General features: G+C 41.9%; 1 protein-coding gene and 1 long non-coding RNA gene across 2 annotated transcripts in view; one reads left to right on the top strand and one right to left on the bottom strand.

Annotated features, from left to right (window-relative positions):
* Positions 1 to 2682: 2682 nt before the first annotated feature.
* On the bottom strand, positions 2683 to 6980 carry LOC119564913. The gene is made up of 3 exons (XR_005223692.2): positions 6637 to 6980; positions 5449 to 5510; positions 2683 to 3145 (listed from the first exon to the last, which is right to left on the bottom strand). It is a non-coding gene; the product is annotated as an uncharacterized LOC119564913 (long non-coding RNA).
* Positions 6981 to 8254: 1274 nt separating this feature from the next.
* The window catches only part of LOC102936554 (butyrophilin subfamily 3 member A1), a 33207-nt gene continuing 24743 nt past the window's right edge, over positions 8255 to 16718 (top strand). The window contains exons 1-2 of the mRNA XM_043534771.1: positions 8255 to 8410; positions 15654 to 15762. Of these exons, the coding sequence (XP_043390706.1) occupies positions 15693 to 15762 (70 nt within the window). The 5' untranslated portion in view covers positions 8255 to 8410; positions 15654 to 15692. The remainder of the gene's footprint in view (positions 8411 to 15653; positions 15763 to 16718) is intronic.

Here is a 16718-nt window from a genome sequence, read left to right as displayed (position 1 = left end):
ATCTAGTCTCAACACCTGCCTTACACAAGCCCGAGGGTTTCACCCACTGATTCCTGCACTGAGCCCAAGAACTTGTAGCTGAACTAGAACCAATCTGTCTGAAAGAAGTCCAGTCCTGCTTTAAAGACTCCGGAGGAGGGAGAATTTACCATATCCTCGGGGAAGTTGTTCCAATGGTTAATTACTCTCGTTTTTTAAAATTTGCACTTTATTCCAGGTTGAATTTTGCTAACTTCAATTTCTCATAATTGGATCTTGTTCTGCCTTTATCTGCAAGGTGAAAGGGCCCCCATACAAATATCTTCTCCATGTGTAGGTATTTACAGACTACAATCAAGATGAGCCTATTTCTTTCCTGTTTGCTTTGACCAGCAGTGAAATAGTTAACAATGATGACATTTAAATGACTGTCACTAGGTTTCAGAGATAACAACGCACTGAGGTGAATGGGGACAGTTTGCCCCCATCAAATCTCATTTCAAGCTGTCCACATACATCACTTGCATCACTGCATCTGTTACACTCAGCTCACAATTTGAATTGTGTTGTCAGCTGGTATCCATGTGTGTTCTCTCTATGCTATCCCAGTCCTGCACAGAGAGTTGTTTCAGCAAACCTCAACAGTGCTACCCAGAAAGACCACAGGCTTGGCTCGGTGGCAAAAAGGCTCGGCCAGCTTTACTATCTAAAAAGCACTTTATCAGCGTTCCATACACTGCATGGGCATCCTGCATGTATGCTCATGAATGTACCAGCACATTCAGTGTAAAGTCATCCCCTAAGCCAGTACAAAGAATCGATCAGGATCAGGAACAGTCAGCATGGATTCACCAAGGGTAGGTCATGCCTGACTAATCTAATCGCCTTCTATGATGAGATTACTGGTTCTGTGGATGAAGGGAAAGCAGTGGATGTATTGTTTCTTGACTTTAGCAAAGCTTTTGACACGGTCTCCCACAGTATTCTTGTCAGAAAGTTAAAGAAGTATGGGCTGGATGAATGCACTATAAGGTGGGTAGAAAGTTGGCTTGATTGTCGGGCTCAACGGGTAGTGATCAATGGCTCCATGTCTAGTTGGCAGCCGGTGTCAAGTGGAGTGCCCCAGGGGTCGGTCCTGGGGCCGGTTTTGTTCAATATCTTCATAAATGATCTGGAGGATGGTGTGGATTGCAATCTCAGCAAATTTGCGGATGATACTAAACTGGGAGGAGTGGTAGATACGCTGGAGGGTAGGGATAGGATACAGAGGGACCTAGACAAATTGGAGGATTGGGCCAAAAGAAACCTGATGAGGTTCAATAAGGATAAGTGCAGGGTCCTGCACTTAGGATGGAAGAACCCAATGCACAGCTACAGACTAGGGACCGAATGGCTAGGCAGCAGTTCTGCGGAAAAGGACCTAGGGGTTACAGTGGACGAGAAGCTGGATATGAGTCAGCAGTGTGCCCTTGTTGCCAAGAAGGCCAATGGCATTTTGGGATTTACAAGTAGGGGCATAGCGAGCAGATCGAGGGACGTGATCGTTCCCCTCTATTCGACATTGGTGAGGCCTCATCTGGAGTACTGTGTCCAGTTTTGGGCCCCGCACTACAAGAAGGACGTGGATAAATTGGAGAGAGTCCAGCGAAGGGCAACAAAAATGATTAGGGGTCTGGAACACATGACTTATGAGGAGAGGCTGAGGGAACTGGGATTGTTTAGTCTGCAGAAGAGAAGAATGAGGGGGGATTTGATAGCTGCTTTCAACTACCTGAGAGGTGGTTCCAGAGAGGATGGTTCTAGACTATTCTCAGTGATAGCAGATGACAGAACAAGGAGTAATGGTCTCAAGTTGCAGTGGGGGAGGTTTAGGTTGGATATTAGGAAAAACTTTTTCACTAGGAGGGTGGTGAAACACTGGAATGTGTTACCTAGGGAGGTGGTAGAATCTCCTTCCTTGGAAGTTTTTAAGGTCAGGCTTGACAAAGCCCTGGCTGGGATGATTTGATTGGGGATTGGTCCTGCTTTGAGGAGGGGGTTGGACTAGATGACCTCCTGAGATCCCTTCCAACCCTGATATTCTATGATTCTATGATTCTATGACATTTCTGGGGTGAAACAAACAACTTACATGCCTCATGACATCTCTTTGTTACCTCCCCTTGTACCTTGTTCATGATGTTTCGGACAAAACATCCCTATTCATTATTCTGTCAAACCATCTTATCTTGTGCAAGGTCGGGGTGTATCTGTGCTAGACTCCTGAAACATATTTATGTTAATATCTAGTGACTAGTACTTCTTACGAGTGCCTGTGTTTTAGCAATGCTAATAGTAGCTTTGCCAAGTTCATATAGCGGACAGTGAACTTGTCAGCAAGCGACTGCTCTATGATAGGGCCTGGTCTTTGCTCATAGCATGGCCTGGCGTTGCTGACTGTGGTTCAAGCCGCAGGTCTTGCACCAGGCCCCAGGCTCTCTGTCTATTACATTCCCCTACTTTTTGTCTTTTTTTATGGGGGGAGATTTACCCATTATCCCAGAACACCATCATGCATGGACTGAACATGACCCAGTGGGCTAACCACTGTTATATGGCCACCTTGTGTTATCCACACATTCATGCCCCAGCTGTCCTTTGGTCTGAACATTCCCTCGTACAACCTGTGCACAGTTTCCTTCCATCAATAGTTTTAGTCCCATATACTGGGCCTGGCAATGTTAGGTCTGGGACTTTAGTTGAGAGGTGTAGTCTTAGAGTTGCTCTGAAATACTGGGATAGGCATTATGAGTGTGTCCCACAGTGCTATGTATATGAGGAGTATAACAGAAATTTGGAGTAGTGACATCACAAATGAGGTCTTCATATATAAATTTCTTGTAATTAGTTACCACACAGTACTGTCCATCCATGTTATAAGTTATCCTTTCTGCTGATTGTTACCATCTGGTAAGTTTCACTGGGCAGGAGACAGGAGCGGCTAGCTTCGCTATTCCATTGGATTGGCCTGAATCATTGTGGACACACAATAAGTTGCAGAGTCAACAACATTTCTGGCAGAACAAGCCATGGTGTGATGCTCTTTCGGTTTGCATTGCTCCATAATACACCAGTAGTTGATGTAGATCCAGTCGTTTTTTGTAGATGCTGTCTTCCAGGTGACCTACTGAATGGACAGGAACAAATTTATCAACTATTTCTACGTCAAAATTCAATATTGGTAACCAGACGCTGAACAAGACTGTTTTGAACAACATGTGCCTTAGTTAGGGTGCAGTGTTACTGACCCCAAAATTATGACTAGTACTAACGGGGAATTCGTCTATACAATATTCATATATATTTCATAGAATCATAGAATATCAGGGTTGGAAGGGACCTCAGGAGGTCATCTAGTCCAACCCCCTGCTCAAAGCAGGACCAATCCCCAATCAAATCATCCCAGCCAAGGCTTTGTCAAGCCTGACCTTAAAAACTTCCAAGGAAGTTTTTTATTTCATATATATACTTTGTGTAATGACCCATCCACTCCCAGTCTCTATTCAAGCCTAAGTTAATTGTATCCAATTTGCAAATTAATTCCAATTCAGCAGTCTCTCGTTGGAGTCTGTTTTCGAAGTTTTTTTGTTGAAGAATAGTCACTTTTAGATCAGAAATCGAGTGACCAGAGAGGCTGAAGTGTTCTCCAACTGGTTTTTGAATGTTATAATTCTTGAAGTCTAATTTGTGTCCATTTATTCTTTTATGTAGAGGGACTGTCCAGTTTGTCTCTACATAAAAGAATAAATGGACACAAATCAGACTGGGAGTGGATGGGTCATTACACAAAGTAAAACTATTTCCCCAGGTTTATCCCCCCTCCCCCACGTGCCACTGTTCCTCAGACGTTCTTGTCAACTGCTGGAAATGGCCCACCTTGATTATCACTACAAAAGGTTCCCCCCCCACCCCACCCCCGCTGTTAATAGCTCACCTTAAGTGATCACTCTGGTTACAGTGTGTATGATAACACCCATTGTTTCATGTTCTCTATGTATATAAATCTCCCCACTGTATTTTCCACTGAATGCATCCGACGAAGTGAGCTGTAGCTCACAAATGCTTATGCTCAAATAAATTTGTTAGTCTCTAAGGTGCCACAAGTCCTCCTTTTCTTCTAATGAGTTGGTTATTGCAGTTATTATGTAACTCTCATAAGTGGTACAACTAATTTATTTACCAGTTTGTTTTTTTCTTGCCTTCATATTGTTTGCTGCAATTAGTTTGTTAATTTTGACTTGTATTTGGTTAAACACTTTAGCAATGTCATGCACTTTGTAAACGGTATACTGGTTCTTCAGTAGCCAGACCCCTAATACCGTGAATTACAGGTTCAGAGACAGTTTCCACCACCTGGTGGTCAAAATATTTAATGTTTTGTTACATTTATATATATATATTTTCCATATTACCCTGTTCCAAATAGGTCTCCAGATTCAGATAATCTTGCAATATACCCAGAAATTTCATCTAGAGTTTGGAGTCTCCTATTTTGAGAGATACCAGACTACGGAATAGCCTTTTGCCCAGACTACGGAATAGTCTTTTGCCCAGACTACGGAATAGTCTTTTGCCCAGCCCTTGAGTCTTGTGCACATTCCTGATAAAATGCTAGTGTATTAAATAACAAAGATGTGTACAGCAATAGGAAAGTTGCTTTTACACAGTAGCCAAATTCATTAATATTTCAGTGACAAAGATGTAAAACCACAGGCACATGAATTTACTTTGCTCAATAATTTACAGTTTAAGTAACAGTTAGACCCTGGCACAGCTAATGGTTTCTATAATGTCTTTCGTAAAAAGAAAAGGAGTACTTGTGGCACCTTAGAGATAACCAGTTTATTTGAGCATGAGCTTTCGTGAGCTACAGCTCACTTCAAGTGAGCTGTAGCTCACGAAAGCTCATGCTCAAATAAACTGGTTATCTCTAAGGTGCCACAAGTACTCCTTTTCTTTTTACGAATACAGACTAACACGGCTGTTACTCTGAAACCTATAATGTCTTTGTAGATGATTGAATACTCAGTGGTGCATGTATGGTAGACTGAGGTGTAAATGACCAGGCTGTTATATATAAAGCACTTCATTTTTCTTTTCCGGATGCCCAGGGGTTCCTTCACTGTGTGTTGATATCTATTGGTGTCTTTGGTCTGTGGGATGCACCCCCTATGCAGCTGAAGTTAGTTAACATAATTGAATTGTTTGTTTTATATTTCTCTTGTTTTAAAGTAACCCAAATTTAATACACAGGTTAACTTAATTTTTTTACAATGTAATAAGGACCAAGTTTTCTATAACACAGGCTATGCTTTTGTTCTGATTTTCCCAATTCTTTAGCACATATATACCTGCTTCAAATGCTTTTGCAGTTTTTGCTCCCTTAACATGTGCATTACTTATTTTTTTATACTAAATATAGTGACTTACTGCGAAAATAGATGTCCACAGTCTTCTCTGACAAGGTGTATTTCTTTCCCCTGCTGAGCACTCTGTTTTTCAAAAGAGGTAGTAATAAAAATGTTACCCAAGCTTTTTAGAGTTAATTTGTTAACTATTTGGAAGTACCAATTTTAATAACTACTACTTCCCTTTAACCTAACATAAAGTCTATGCAAACTCTTTGAGGGTATTAAACTTTCATGACACGTGGTTGTGTTTGGGAGACAAAGGTGGAAACCTGTTGAAATTGTTTAGCATTAACATTTTTCAACATAACCATAGTACATATTGTTATATTTTTAACATTTTTGCTATAACATACTTATTACTATATTTTAATATTTTATAAAGGGGAAAACAAGTTTATAAAAACCCAAACAAGAAATTGACATTTTGTTAATATTACTTTTTCATTAATGTTGAGGATCCCCTTACATTTTTTTTCCTTTGAATAAAAAATCTTTGATTAATAAAAGAGAATTATTTTTGTTTGCAATTGCATTATTCGTTGGGGTAAAAATATATGTACACATATTTATAACTTCGGCTTTTGCAAAAAAATTGGTTATTAATAATATTATGATTACACCTCAACCATAACATTGAAATAGTGTTACCACTTATATTTTTAAAAAAGGATAAAATTGACTTTTCTTGCAACAAAATTTAAGAAAAAGGTAGTCACATGAAACACACAATATATGACACAAGACAACATACAGGACATACAGGACAAACTTTCAATTAAAGATGAATGGTACCAGAATTGTATTTATAACTATACAAGATAAGGCATTAAGAGCTAAGTTATTAAAGTTAGAAAACAGGCAGGTAAACAAAAGAGTTAAATATTTAAATAAGTGAGTTATTACCTTTTTATTTAAAACTTTTTAAAAGAATTGATACAAATTCATCTTAAGTTATCTGCCCACTTTGTTGTATTAATTTAGTTAACTTAAGGCAGTTTCCATCACTTTATATTACTTTTATTTTAAAAATGCCACTATATGAAAATAAAAAATACCCATGTTTCATATATTAATTAATGGCTAGAATGAGAAGAAGACTTAACATCTCTATTGCTTGTCAACTATATCTTCAAGAAAGTTAGGAGTATTTCTAGCTGTTCCAAGTCCATAATTAATTTACTGGACTTATTTAAACTAAAGCTTTTACCTGGCTTTCTCTTTGCTTGTTTGTCGTTGCTTTGTCTTTTTCTGCGATGGAGATTTGTGTAACAAGTATAACTTTTAACTTTTAAAACAAAGAGAGGGCAGAAGTGAAGAGAGGTGTGTGTAGGGAGAAAGTAACCTAGAAAGGGAGGGAGACATGAGTCAAGAGATTAATTAACTCTGTCAGGCCATCTGAAGCTATAGGCAGCAGCAGCCAGTTAGCAAATTGAGAGAGGATATAAAGGAAAACTTAAGCAGTATGTAAAAACATTTGAAAAAGATTTCATTATTAGCTCTGAGTTAGGCGTGGGGCTTCATGGGTTAAAGCAGGAGATTGGGAACCCACACCCGTGGTGTTTATCCTGGCTCTGAGAGGAGAGTGGAAGTTGTTACCTGCTCTTGCAAAACATGAATTTGTTCCCCCAGTGTCCCTTGCTTTTGTCTGCATGCCAAATGGATTGCGGGAGTGCCCTTTACTGCTGCAGTTAACCATTTCTGAGCAACTCCATGAGTTAATGCATCAATTCTGGGTTTTAACCTGCTCATTCTTTGCTTTTGACATTGAAATTCTTTTTTATCCACTCCCCTGCAATCAAGTCACACCTCCTGCCTGCTAATATGCTCTGTTAACTGCTCCATTTTCTCCTTCATCTGATTTACCAATCTAGTGAAAAGATTGTTTGCTACTTCTCCCTCCTGTGCACTTATTTCTCCCATTCTGACAGGCACCAGCCTAGGTCTCGGTTTAGGTTTTACCAGAACCTGGCTCCCATCATACAGTGATGGTGGCAGTATGGCACCCCCTGCCAATGGATTGCTTGGTGGCTCTTGGTCTGGGTCATTCCCAATGTCCCCATTCCAGCAACCATTCCAATCATTCCATGTTCCATCTTTTAATTTTGATCAGGCCACATTTTTCCATTTCGGTCCTCATTCTTCAGGCACCGTACAATTACCCGAAGTCTGCTGTTGCCAGACAAGATTTACAGTGGGGGATGGCACTTCTCTTTTTTGCGGCTCCTCATTTTCTATTCTGTCCCTGTGCTTTCCAGTGCTCTATTTCTTCTTCTAATTGTTTTGTGTCTTCTATGAATTGCCCTGCCAATTTCATGGCATACTGTCTAAGCCAACTCACTGCCATATCCATTCATTTCAATATTCTACCCTTATTGCCCTCTGCTATTGCTTTCCATATTCCAGTCCATGTTTCCCCACTATACTTTTTGAACGTATATGGACCTTCTTTGCTGGCTATCCAGAGTGTCCAGACCTCATCAAACTCTGTGGAGATTCTTAGGGATGGGAGGAGATTATCTCCCTCTAATTTATCGATCTGTTTTTGATAGAGATGGGGTGAATTTCAATTCTCTTCAGTATTGCCCAGCCTGGTATTTCCACATCTGTATGTAACCTCCAGTATCGAGGATGTTTTAATGTGGTTTGTGAAATGTGTGTTTGCTAGAGACACAAAATTCATCCCCATCTAAGCACTGATATAGCTTTAGGGTTCTGGGCGACCTTTCCTGGAAAAGACACAAACACTTCAGGTAGAACAACAGGAGAGTTAATATTTAACCTACTCTTTTTGCTTTCACTTTCCTTGGTCAGAGTTCAGTCCCTTTGTTCAGTGTATTCAAAGTGTGCAATCCATTCCCCGCAGGCACGCTGTCAAATCCCATTTTAAAGCCTTGGTTTTATTAACACTGGAGCCCCCGCATCTGGCACTGAGGGATGGAGAACCTTCCAGATTGTGGTCCAGTTTAATTTTCTGAAAAAAGGTAAGAGCCTCTGTTTTAATTCCAAATCCTCCGCTTGTATTGATGGGTGGGGCTGCATTAACGTAAGGGGAGTTCTGACCGTTCACACTCATTGGCTTGGGGAGCACATTGAGGAAAACGGTGGCTGGAATCTATAGCTGAGTTCGCAGTGGGAAGAATGGAAGATAAATTATGATTCTTTGAACAAATGTGTCACCTCTTCTTCTTGACATTTTCCTTTTTTACTTGGTTGGTTGATCTGTCTGAGGGTTTACTAGCAAATAGAACAGGAGGCTAGAGTATAGGATGCAGAGGCAGTGGTGGATTACCACATGGGCCCTGGACAATTTGGGGGCCCCGCAAGAGCACCAGAACTCTGGCCCCGCCCTCTGGTCCTCCTCCCCGCCACTCCCTATGTCCTGTTCCTCCTCTTCCCCATGAGGGCCTGTCCCTTGGCCCTGCCAGAAGATGGAGCCTGTGGTAGGGTGAGCCTATTCCCCTTGCCCCCATGCAGAGCTGGCAGAGCTGCTTGCCTGAGCCCCTCTCCCTTACCCCTCACATGACGCGGAGTGGGCTCAAGCCCCACCCCCCTCCCCGCACTGAGCAGAGTTGGCCCGAAGGTCCCCCTCCCCCATGTGACATGGAGCTGGCTAGGGTTGCCAATTTTGGCTGGATGTATTTGGCTGGAGATTTTATCACATGACATAATCTTTAATTAATGTTTAATCTTTAATTCCTGGAGACTCCAGGCCAATCCTGGAGGGTTGGCAAAAAAGAGCTGGCCAGAGCCCCATGCCCTTCCTCCCACCTGGAGTTGGCCCAAGCTCCCCCGCAGTGCAGAGATGGCCCCCGCCATGCCCCTGAATGTTTCTTTGTGTCTCCCAGGGGGGCATGCCCCACAGTTTGGGGACCACTGCCGTAGGCTGTGGTAAGAGTCACCCAGGGAACCTGCATAGCTGTGGGGAGACCCTGACCCTCCACCTGCCCTGGGTGGGAGTTCGGGAGGCCCAAGAGAAGCTCCTGGCCTATGTCCCTACCGCCAGGGTGCCCTTCTCAGAGCAGGTGGGGGGTCCAGGGCTCCTGACAGTGGCCCAAGCTCTCTGGGCAGCTCTTACCACAGCCCAGCTTCCAGCCAGGCCAGGTGGCAAGGCCTTGGGGGGAAAAGAAGGAGCAGGGGGTGGAGCCCCATGGCAGGGGAGGATGTGGGGGGCCCAAATGTTCTTTGTGCCCAGGGCCTCAAATATCTTCATCCACCTCTGTGCAGAGGTTATAGTCCATCTCTTCTGATGATTCATTTATTGACTTCAGGCAAGTCACATATTAACAGTTTCAGCCTTTATTGCCACCAGATGGAAAATAAGAATGATAAAATGTATCCACCATTTTAAAGTGCTTGAAATCTTCCGCTGGTTGGTGTTCTATTAAATCAAATCTTTGTTGTTTTTATTTAATTTATTTATTTTATTATTGTTATTATTATTATTACTAATTACTGGTCTCTGTCTGATTGTCTCGAAAAGATTGTGTTGTAATAATATGTAGCGGTCCAATATTTAAAATAAAAAATCTTCCTAAATATTTCTGTGGATAAAAGCACTGTGCTCCGTTTGCTGTCACTCATGGGATTATGTTATTTGTTAGGACAGCTTCCAGATATTCCTGAGAGTGTTCACAGATTTCAAAAGTTATATTTTAGAACAAATCATTATTTAGCTGAAAAGTCATATCCAAAATTCACTATTTTCATCATCATGAGAACATTGGAGCCCTCATCATATTATTTATTATTCTTCATAGAATATCAGGCTTGGAAGGGACCTCAGGAGGTCATCTAGTCCAACCCCCTGCTCAAAGCAGGACCAATCCCCAATTTTTGCTCCAGATCCCTAAATGGCCCTCTTAAGGATTGAACTCAAAACCCTGGGTTTAGCAGGCCAATGCTCAAACCACTGAGCTATCCCTCCAGCAGAAATTCTTTTCTTTAAAAACTTTCTATATTTGTAAAATCAGGATCAGTTCATTAATAATTGGTTGGGATTTTCAAAAACATCTATTTGAGCTGGGAGATCAAGTCCCATTAAATAATCAAGGAAACATGCTTCTAAGTCATTCAGATCATGTCTACACTAGGAAAAAGGTTTCTAACACATGTTAATTAACAAGTAGTAGAATCCTAAGCATAGACATGGCAGTTGTAGTATTAGCCAGTCAAGATAAACCCAACCGCCTTGTCTACTCTAGAGTTTTAAAATGTTAGTTAACTGCACTATAACAAACCTTTTCCCAAGTGAAGACAAGGCCATAGACACATTAAAATCCCCCCTTGACCTTCCACCTCAAGTCTCAGAAGCATTGAAGCTTACACATCCTGTATAGTTTCATATTTTGTCATGTCATAATTACTAGCTGGGTAGCAACTCCATGCAGATCTTCATATAGATAGAGCTTATCAAACTATTTGGTGAAATTAATATTTATGAGGAACTTTGGATAAAATCACTGAAATGCTTTTGAAAATTTTACCCACAATCTCTTGACCAGCCAAAGACGAAAGAAGGCATTTCTGGTCACTGCTGTCACCTGGGAAACAAGGTATAGAGACTGGTTGTAATATGGATGCTGTGGGCCAAAATCTGCCTTCATTTAAAACTATCCAAACCCACTGACTTTGCTTAAGTTGAACAGTTGTAGCTAAAGGGGGAATATGGCCTTGTACCTTTTACTGCTTCATGGCCTGATTCTAACTCTCATTTACCAGGAGAAACTCCATCACCAATGTTGTTAGGCTGGTGTAAAAACAGTGTGAGTGGAAAATGCTTTGCTTCTTAAAAATAATAGACCTTGAAATATTTTGGGAAAAATTAACACATAGGTTGGATATTAACAAAACTAAATTTCAAAGACACTCCAGAATAAACAACCGATACAGATAAACTCAACAAATGTGCTATCTGCTCTTCCATACTAACTGTTTGAGTTACAGAGAACCGATGTCATGGTGTTATTCAGAAATGAGTGAGGCCAGACTTGGGGCTAAATTATGTTTGTTTGTTTTGTCTGACTAAGAAAGAAACAGTGCATATTCTTATGGTGAAAGGTGCAAATGGCTAGTACTTTACAGTCATTGATGGATAACCCCCAACACAATATTCCCCTTAGAAGATATCACATAGTAACCTCCCCCAGTGGGCTATTATGGTTCTGTGTGGTCAGAGCGCTCTTCTTTGGCTTGCACATATACAGACACGCAGGGAAACTATTCTGAACTAACTAACGGGGTGAAGGAAGGTGAATTAGTTAAACTGTATTAAACTCAGATGTGGATGCTCTCATTCAGAATTAATGTGGCCTTAATTAAACCAAATTAAGGTAACATTAAAGCCATTTGAATTCTGAATAAGAGCATCTACATTGGGATTTAATGTGAGTTAACTATTCCACTTAAAAAATTCAGTCAGATTATTTTTCCCAAGTGTCTCTATGTCGACATGACTTTGTGTTTCTGGCTTGGTCTACATTTAAAATTTAGGTTGATATGGCAACTGTGCTCAGGGATGTGAAAAATCCAGAAAGAGAAAGACAAGTTTTTCATCTTACCCAGAGGTCTTCTTCAGGTCTAGGAAATTTACTCAGACTGTCACAGCTAAATCCACACCCCTAAGTGCCGTAGCTATGCCAACCTAACCCTCAGTCTATATGCAGCTAGGTTCCTGGACATTTCTTGATCTACTTACATGTCTGGGGTTTTAAATGAATTCTGCTACTGCTTTGTAAAGGGACAAGTTTTTGTTTGTTTGTTTTAAATTTAGCTTTAAATTAAAATAAGAACATAGGAACATAAGAATGGCCATACTGGGTCAGATCAAAGGTTCATCTAGCCCAGTATCCTGTCTTCCTGCCCATCCTGGCCAATAGCCATTAAGGGACCTATCCTTCATGAATTTATCTTGTTCTTTTTTAACCCTGTTATAGTCTTGGCCTTCACAACATCCTCTGGCAAAGAGTTCCACAGGTTGACTGTGCGTTGTGTGAAGAAATACTTCCTTTTGCTTGTTTTAAACTTGCTGCCTATTAATTTCATTTGGTAACACCTAGTTCTTGTGTTATGAGAAGGAGTAAACAACACTTCCTTATCTACTTTCTCTACACCAGTCATGATTTTATAGACCTCTATCATATCCCCCCTTAGTCGTCTCTTTTCCAAGCTGAAAAGTTCCAGTCTTATTAATCTTTCCTCATATCAAAGCTGTTCCATGCCCCTAATAATTTTTGTTGCCCTTTTCCAATTCCAATATATCATTTTTGAGGCGGGGCGACCACATCTGCACACAATAGTCAAGATCTGGGCGTACCATAGATTTATATAGAGGCAATATGATATTTTCTGTCTTATTATCTATCCCTTTTTTAATGATTCCCAACATTCTGTAGCTTTTTTGACTGCTGCTGTACATTGAGTGGATGTTTTCAGAGAACCATCCACAATGACTCCAAGATCTCTTTTTTGAGAGGTAACAGCTAATTTAGACCCCATCATTTTATATGTATAGTTGGGATTATGTTTTCCATGTTTTCCAATAAAATAAAATAAATATGTGCCTAGCCAAGGATATGAGAGCCAATGTGGGTGAAGAAACATCTTGTATTAGACCAACTTCTCTTGGTGAGAGATAAACACTTTTGAGCTTACACAGAGCTCTTCATCAGATCTGGAAAACGTAATGAATGGCACAAATTAATACAAAATGGAACGGACTGTTTAGCATAAGTAATTTCAAGGGACCAAAATAAAATAAAATAAAATAAAAATAAATAAAACTGGTGCCTATCCAAGGATCTCGGCATCCTGGCCATAAATTACAAAAAAAAAAAAAAAAAAATACAATTACACAGCCAGCAGAACATAAAGCTCCCATCTAAGAACTCTGATTCCCCTCAAAAGCCCCTCTCTGCAGCACATTGCAGTGAAATGGACTGAAAGTTTTCACATATTATTTCAAATGGAAACTGCTTCACTTGAAGAACTGTCAAGTTCACATCATATATACCAGGAGCCAGATAAAACATATATACCAGGAGCCAGATAAAAATATACATACTTTTTTTCTGGAAGGTTGCAGCATACATGACTTTATTGCTTAGAATTCCGAAGGACAACACACAAGAACCAAAAACAGAGAGCGAGAAAGCAGGCTGCTCTCTTAAAAAACAGAGAGGCACAACTCACCCAACCTTAGCCGAGGCTGGCTGGTTGCACACTGACTCTGATCCCATGCTTCCATACAGAACCCGCTGCCTGCAAGCAGGACCAGGAAAACCCTGAGAATTCTTTTAATACAGTTTTCAATGCATGATAAGAACCTCACTGTATTTTGCTTTCTGCCTTTCTCTCCTGACTAGGGTGATGGCTTGAAGAGCCATGTGCCTTTACAATGACTCCAATTCAGCAAACCATCATTTTTCAGAAAAGCACATGCTGAACTTAAAAAGGACTTCTGTGGGTACTTTGCTGAACTGGTGCCTATAACAGGTGCTCTCACATTTTCAGTATATCATTATGTTGACTCAGAAAAATAATTCTGTTTATGAGGAAGCGCTCTACCAGTACTCTCCCTAGCCAAGAGGTTCAAAATGGACTAGTCATGTTGGGTGCCCAATTTGAGAGACCTTGAAGGGCCTGAATTTCAGAAAGAGCTGAGGAGCCCCACTCTGAATATCAGGCCTTCTTAAAGTCTCTCAAGCTGGACACCCAAAATCAATACTCAGTTTAGAAACTCTTGGCCACTGAGTTCAATAGGACTGTTCACAGTGTAGGATACCAACCCACATGAGTCAAGCCCACAGTGTCCATGGAAAAAGAAGGCTGAGCTGAGCAGTACGATCTTCCTCAGACAGCCACACACAGCCCCCATGTAGACAAGCCCTTTTGGGCTGATGGGTTATGTAGATTTTTTTTTTTTAGTGACTTGTGTCTTTAAGGGTATGTCTATATTACAATAAAAAACCTGCAGCATCATGTCTCAGAGCCTGGGTCAACTAACTTGGGATTGCTGGGCTCTGCCTGCGGGGCTAAAAATTGCAGTGTGGACATTCAGGCTCAGGTTGGAGCCTGGGGGTCTGAAAACCACCCCCTTCGCGGGGTTTCAGAGCCTGGGCTCCAGCCTGATCCCAAACGTCTACACTGAAATCTATAGCCCCAGAACCCAACCCCAGCCATCACCGTGCTGCAGGGCTTTTTATTGCAGTGTAGACATACCCTAAGGCACAGCCCATGGTAACAGAAATCCTGCAGACTCTGATGAATGAAAAGGGGCAGGAAAACTGCTGGATATCCCTAGCTGAGAATTTCCTCTCTGTAGGGAAGTAAATCCTCTGGCTTAGAGCTTGTGTTGCTGGCCTGCATGCCACCCCAGTTCCTGCACTGTATGGCACAGGGGCATGAACTGCCATGTCTTGAGCATGACAGAACTCCGGTTAAACTGATCTGATGTAATGGCCCTTTGGGGCCATAGCTAGGAGCAGCCCCAGAGCTGACATAGAACTGGTCCCAGAATTAGGGAGTTGCAACTGACTCCTTTGTTCTCCCAACTGCCACATCACCAAAGTACGTCCAGTCGGAACAGGGTGCAGCTAAGCGTATGGCTATGTGCAGTCACTGGCTGTGACTGCAGCTCAAGGGGACAGGCCTGAGCTAGCTTTAATCTCACTAGCACAGGCCCTGGAGCAGCGAAGCTACGGCAGCACTGGTTGGGAGTAATTATCCAGGGTTCTGGGCTCCTTGGTTTGTACAGCCTGGATTGAAGCTTGTGCTGCTGCAGCTTCACTGCTCGAGGACTCGAACTAGCGAGATTAAAGAGCTCACAGGCAATGCCTGCAGCCTAGACACACCCTGCGTCTCTGGCCCATTGTGCCTCAGGGAGAGTCAGTGCCTCCAGCAGCCCTGGAGAGGGCAGGCGCTGTGCCACACTTGGACAGCAGTGGTGCTGGAATCACATGGCCTTGCCCTCCCGGAGCACTAGGACTATGACAGTGAGTGTCCCTTCCACCACAGCAAAGATTCTCATGTGATCTACCCCATACACTCACCCTCACACTGGCTACACATAGTGACACCCTCACATATTGTTCAGCTTTCCCTGCAACGTACAGTGACACAGGGAAAGGGAAGGAACAGCCTGGTGTATTTCAAGAGTGAATAACGAGAAATCAGGTGTCTTGTATTTCTGAGCATCTGTGTCTATTTTGATTGCTGCTCTCATTTCAGATCAGCTCCGTGACTCTTCCCACATGAGCTACCAGAGGCATGGAGCTACGGGGACAGCTCTCCAGCTGCTTGTTCTGTGCCACACTCCTAGCAGCGATTCCCTTTTCAGGTAATAGCATTGTCGGTAAAACACTTCGCAGCACAAAATCCCTGGAGAGAAAGACCCTAAAACTGCACGAAACCCCTGCTGGTATCTGTGTTTCAGCAGAGAAAATGTTTCTGTTTGTGTTACTGAGACACAAACAGGCGATTCAGGAGGCATTTGGGGATCTGGTCCTGGAAGCATCTGGGTGCTCTCAGCTCCTACTGAGCTTGGCATCTCACAGCAGGTTCTCAGCACATTGCCAGTTTCAGGCTCTTTGTTAGCCCCGGTGTCATAAATATAAAGGGAGGGGTAAACACTTTTAAATCCCTCCTGGCCAGAGGAAAAACCCTTTCACCTGTAAAGGGTTAAGAAGCTAAGACAACCTCGCTGGCACCTGACCAAAATGACCAATGAAGAGAAAAGATACTTTCAAAGCTGGAGCGGGGAGAAACAAAGGGTTCTCTCTGTCTGTGTGTTGTTTTTGCCAGGACCAGAGCAGGAATGCAGGTCAGAACTCCTGTAAAGGGTTAATAAGCAATCTAGCTAGATATGTGTTAGATTCTGTTTTGTTTAAATGGCTGATAAAATAAGTTGTGCTGAATGGAATGTATATTCCCGTTTTTGTGTCTTTTTGTAACTTATGGTTTTGCCTAGAGGGATTCTCTATGTTCTGAATCTGATTACCCTGTAAGGTATTTGCCATCCTGACTTTACAGAGGTGATTCTTTTACTTTTTCTTCAATTAAAGTTCTTCTTTTAAGAACCTGATTGCTTTTTCCTTGTTCTTAAGATCCAAGGGTTTGGTCTGTGTTCACCTATGCAAATTGGTGAGGATTTTTATCAAGCCTTCCCCAGAAAAGGGGGTGTAGGGCTTGTGGGGATTTTGGGGGGAAAGATGTTTCCAAGTGGGCTCTTTCCCGGTTATATTTTGTTAGACGCTTGGTGGTGGCAGCAATAAAGTCCAGGGGCAAAAGGTAAAA

The sequence above is a fragment of the Chelonia mydas genome, chromosome 23 (assembly GCF_015237465.2).
Source record: "Chelonia mydas isolate rCheMyd1 chromosome 23, rCheMyd1.pri.v2, whole genome shotgun sequence".
NCBI classification, from domain to species: Eukaryota; Metazoa; Chordata; order Testudines; family Cheloniidae; genus Chelonia; species Chelonia mydas.
This window is presented reverse-complemented; position numbering and strand designations above follow the sequence as displayed.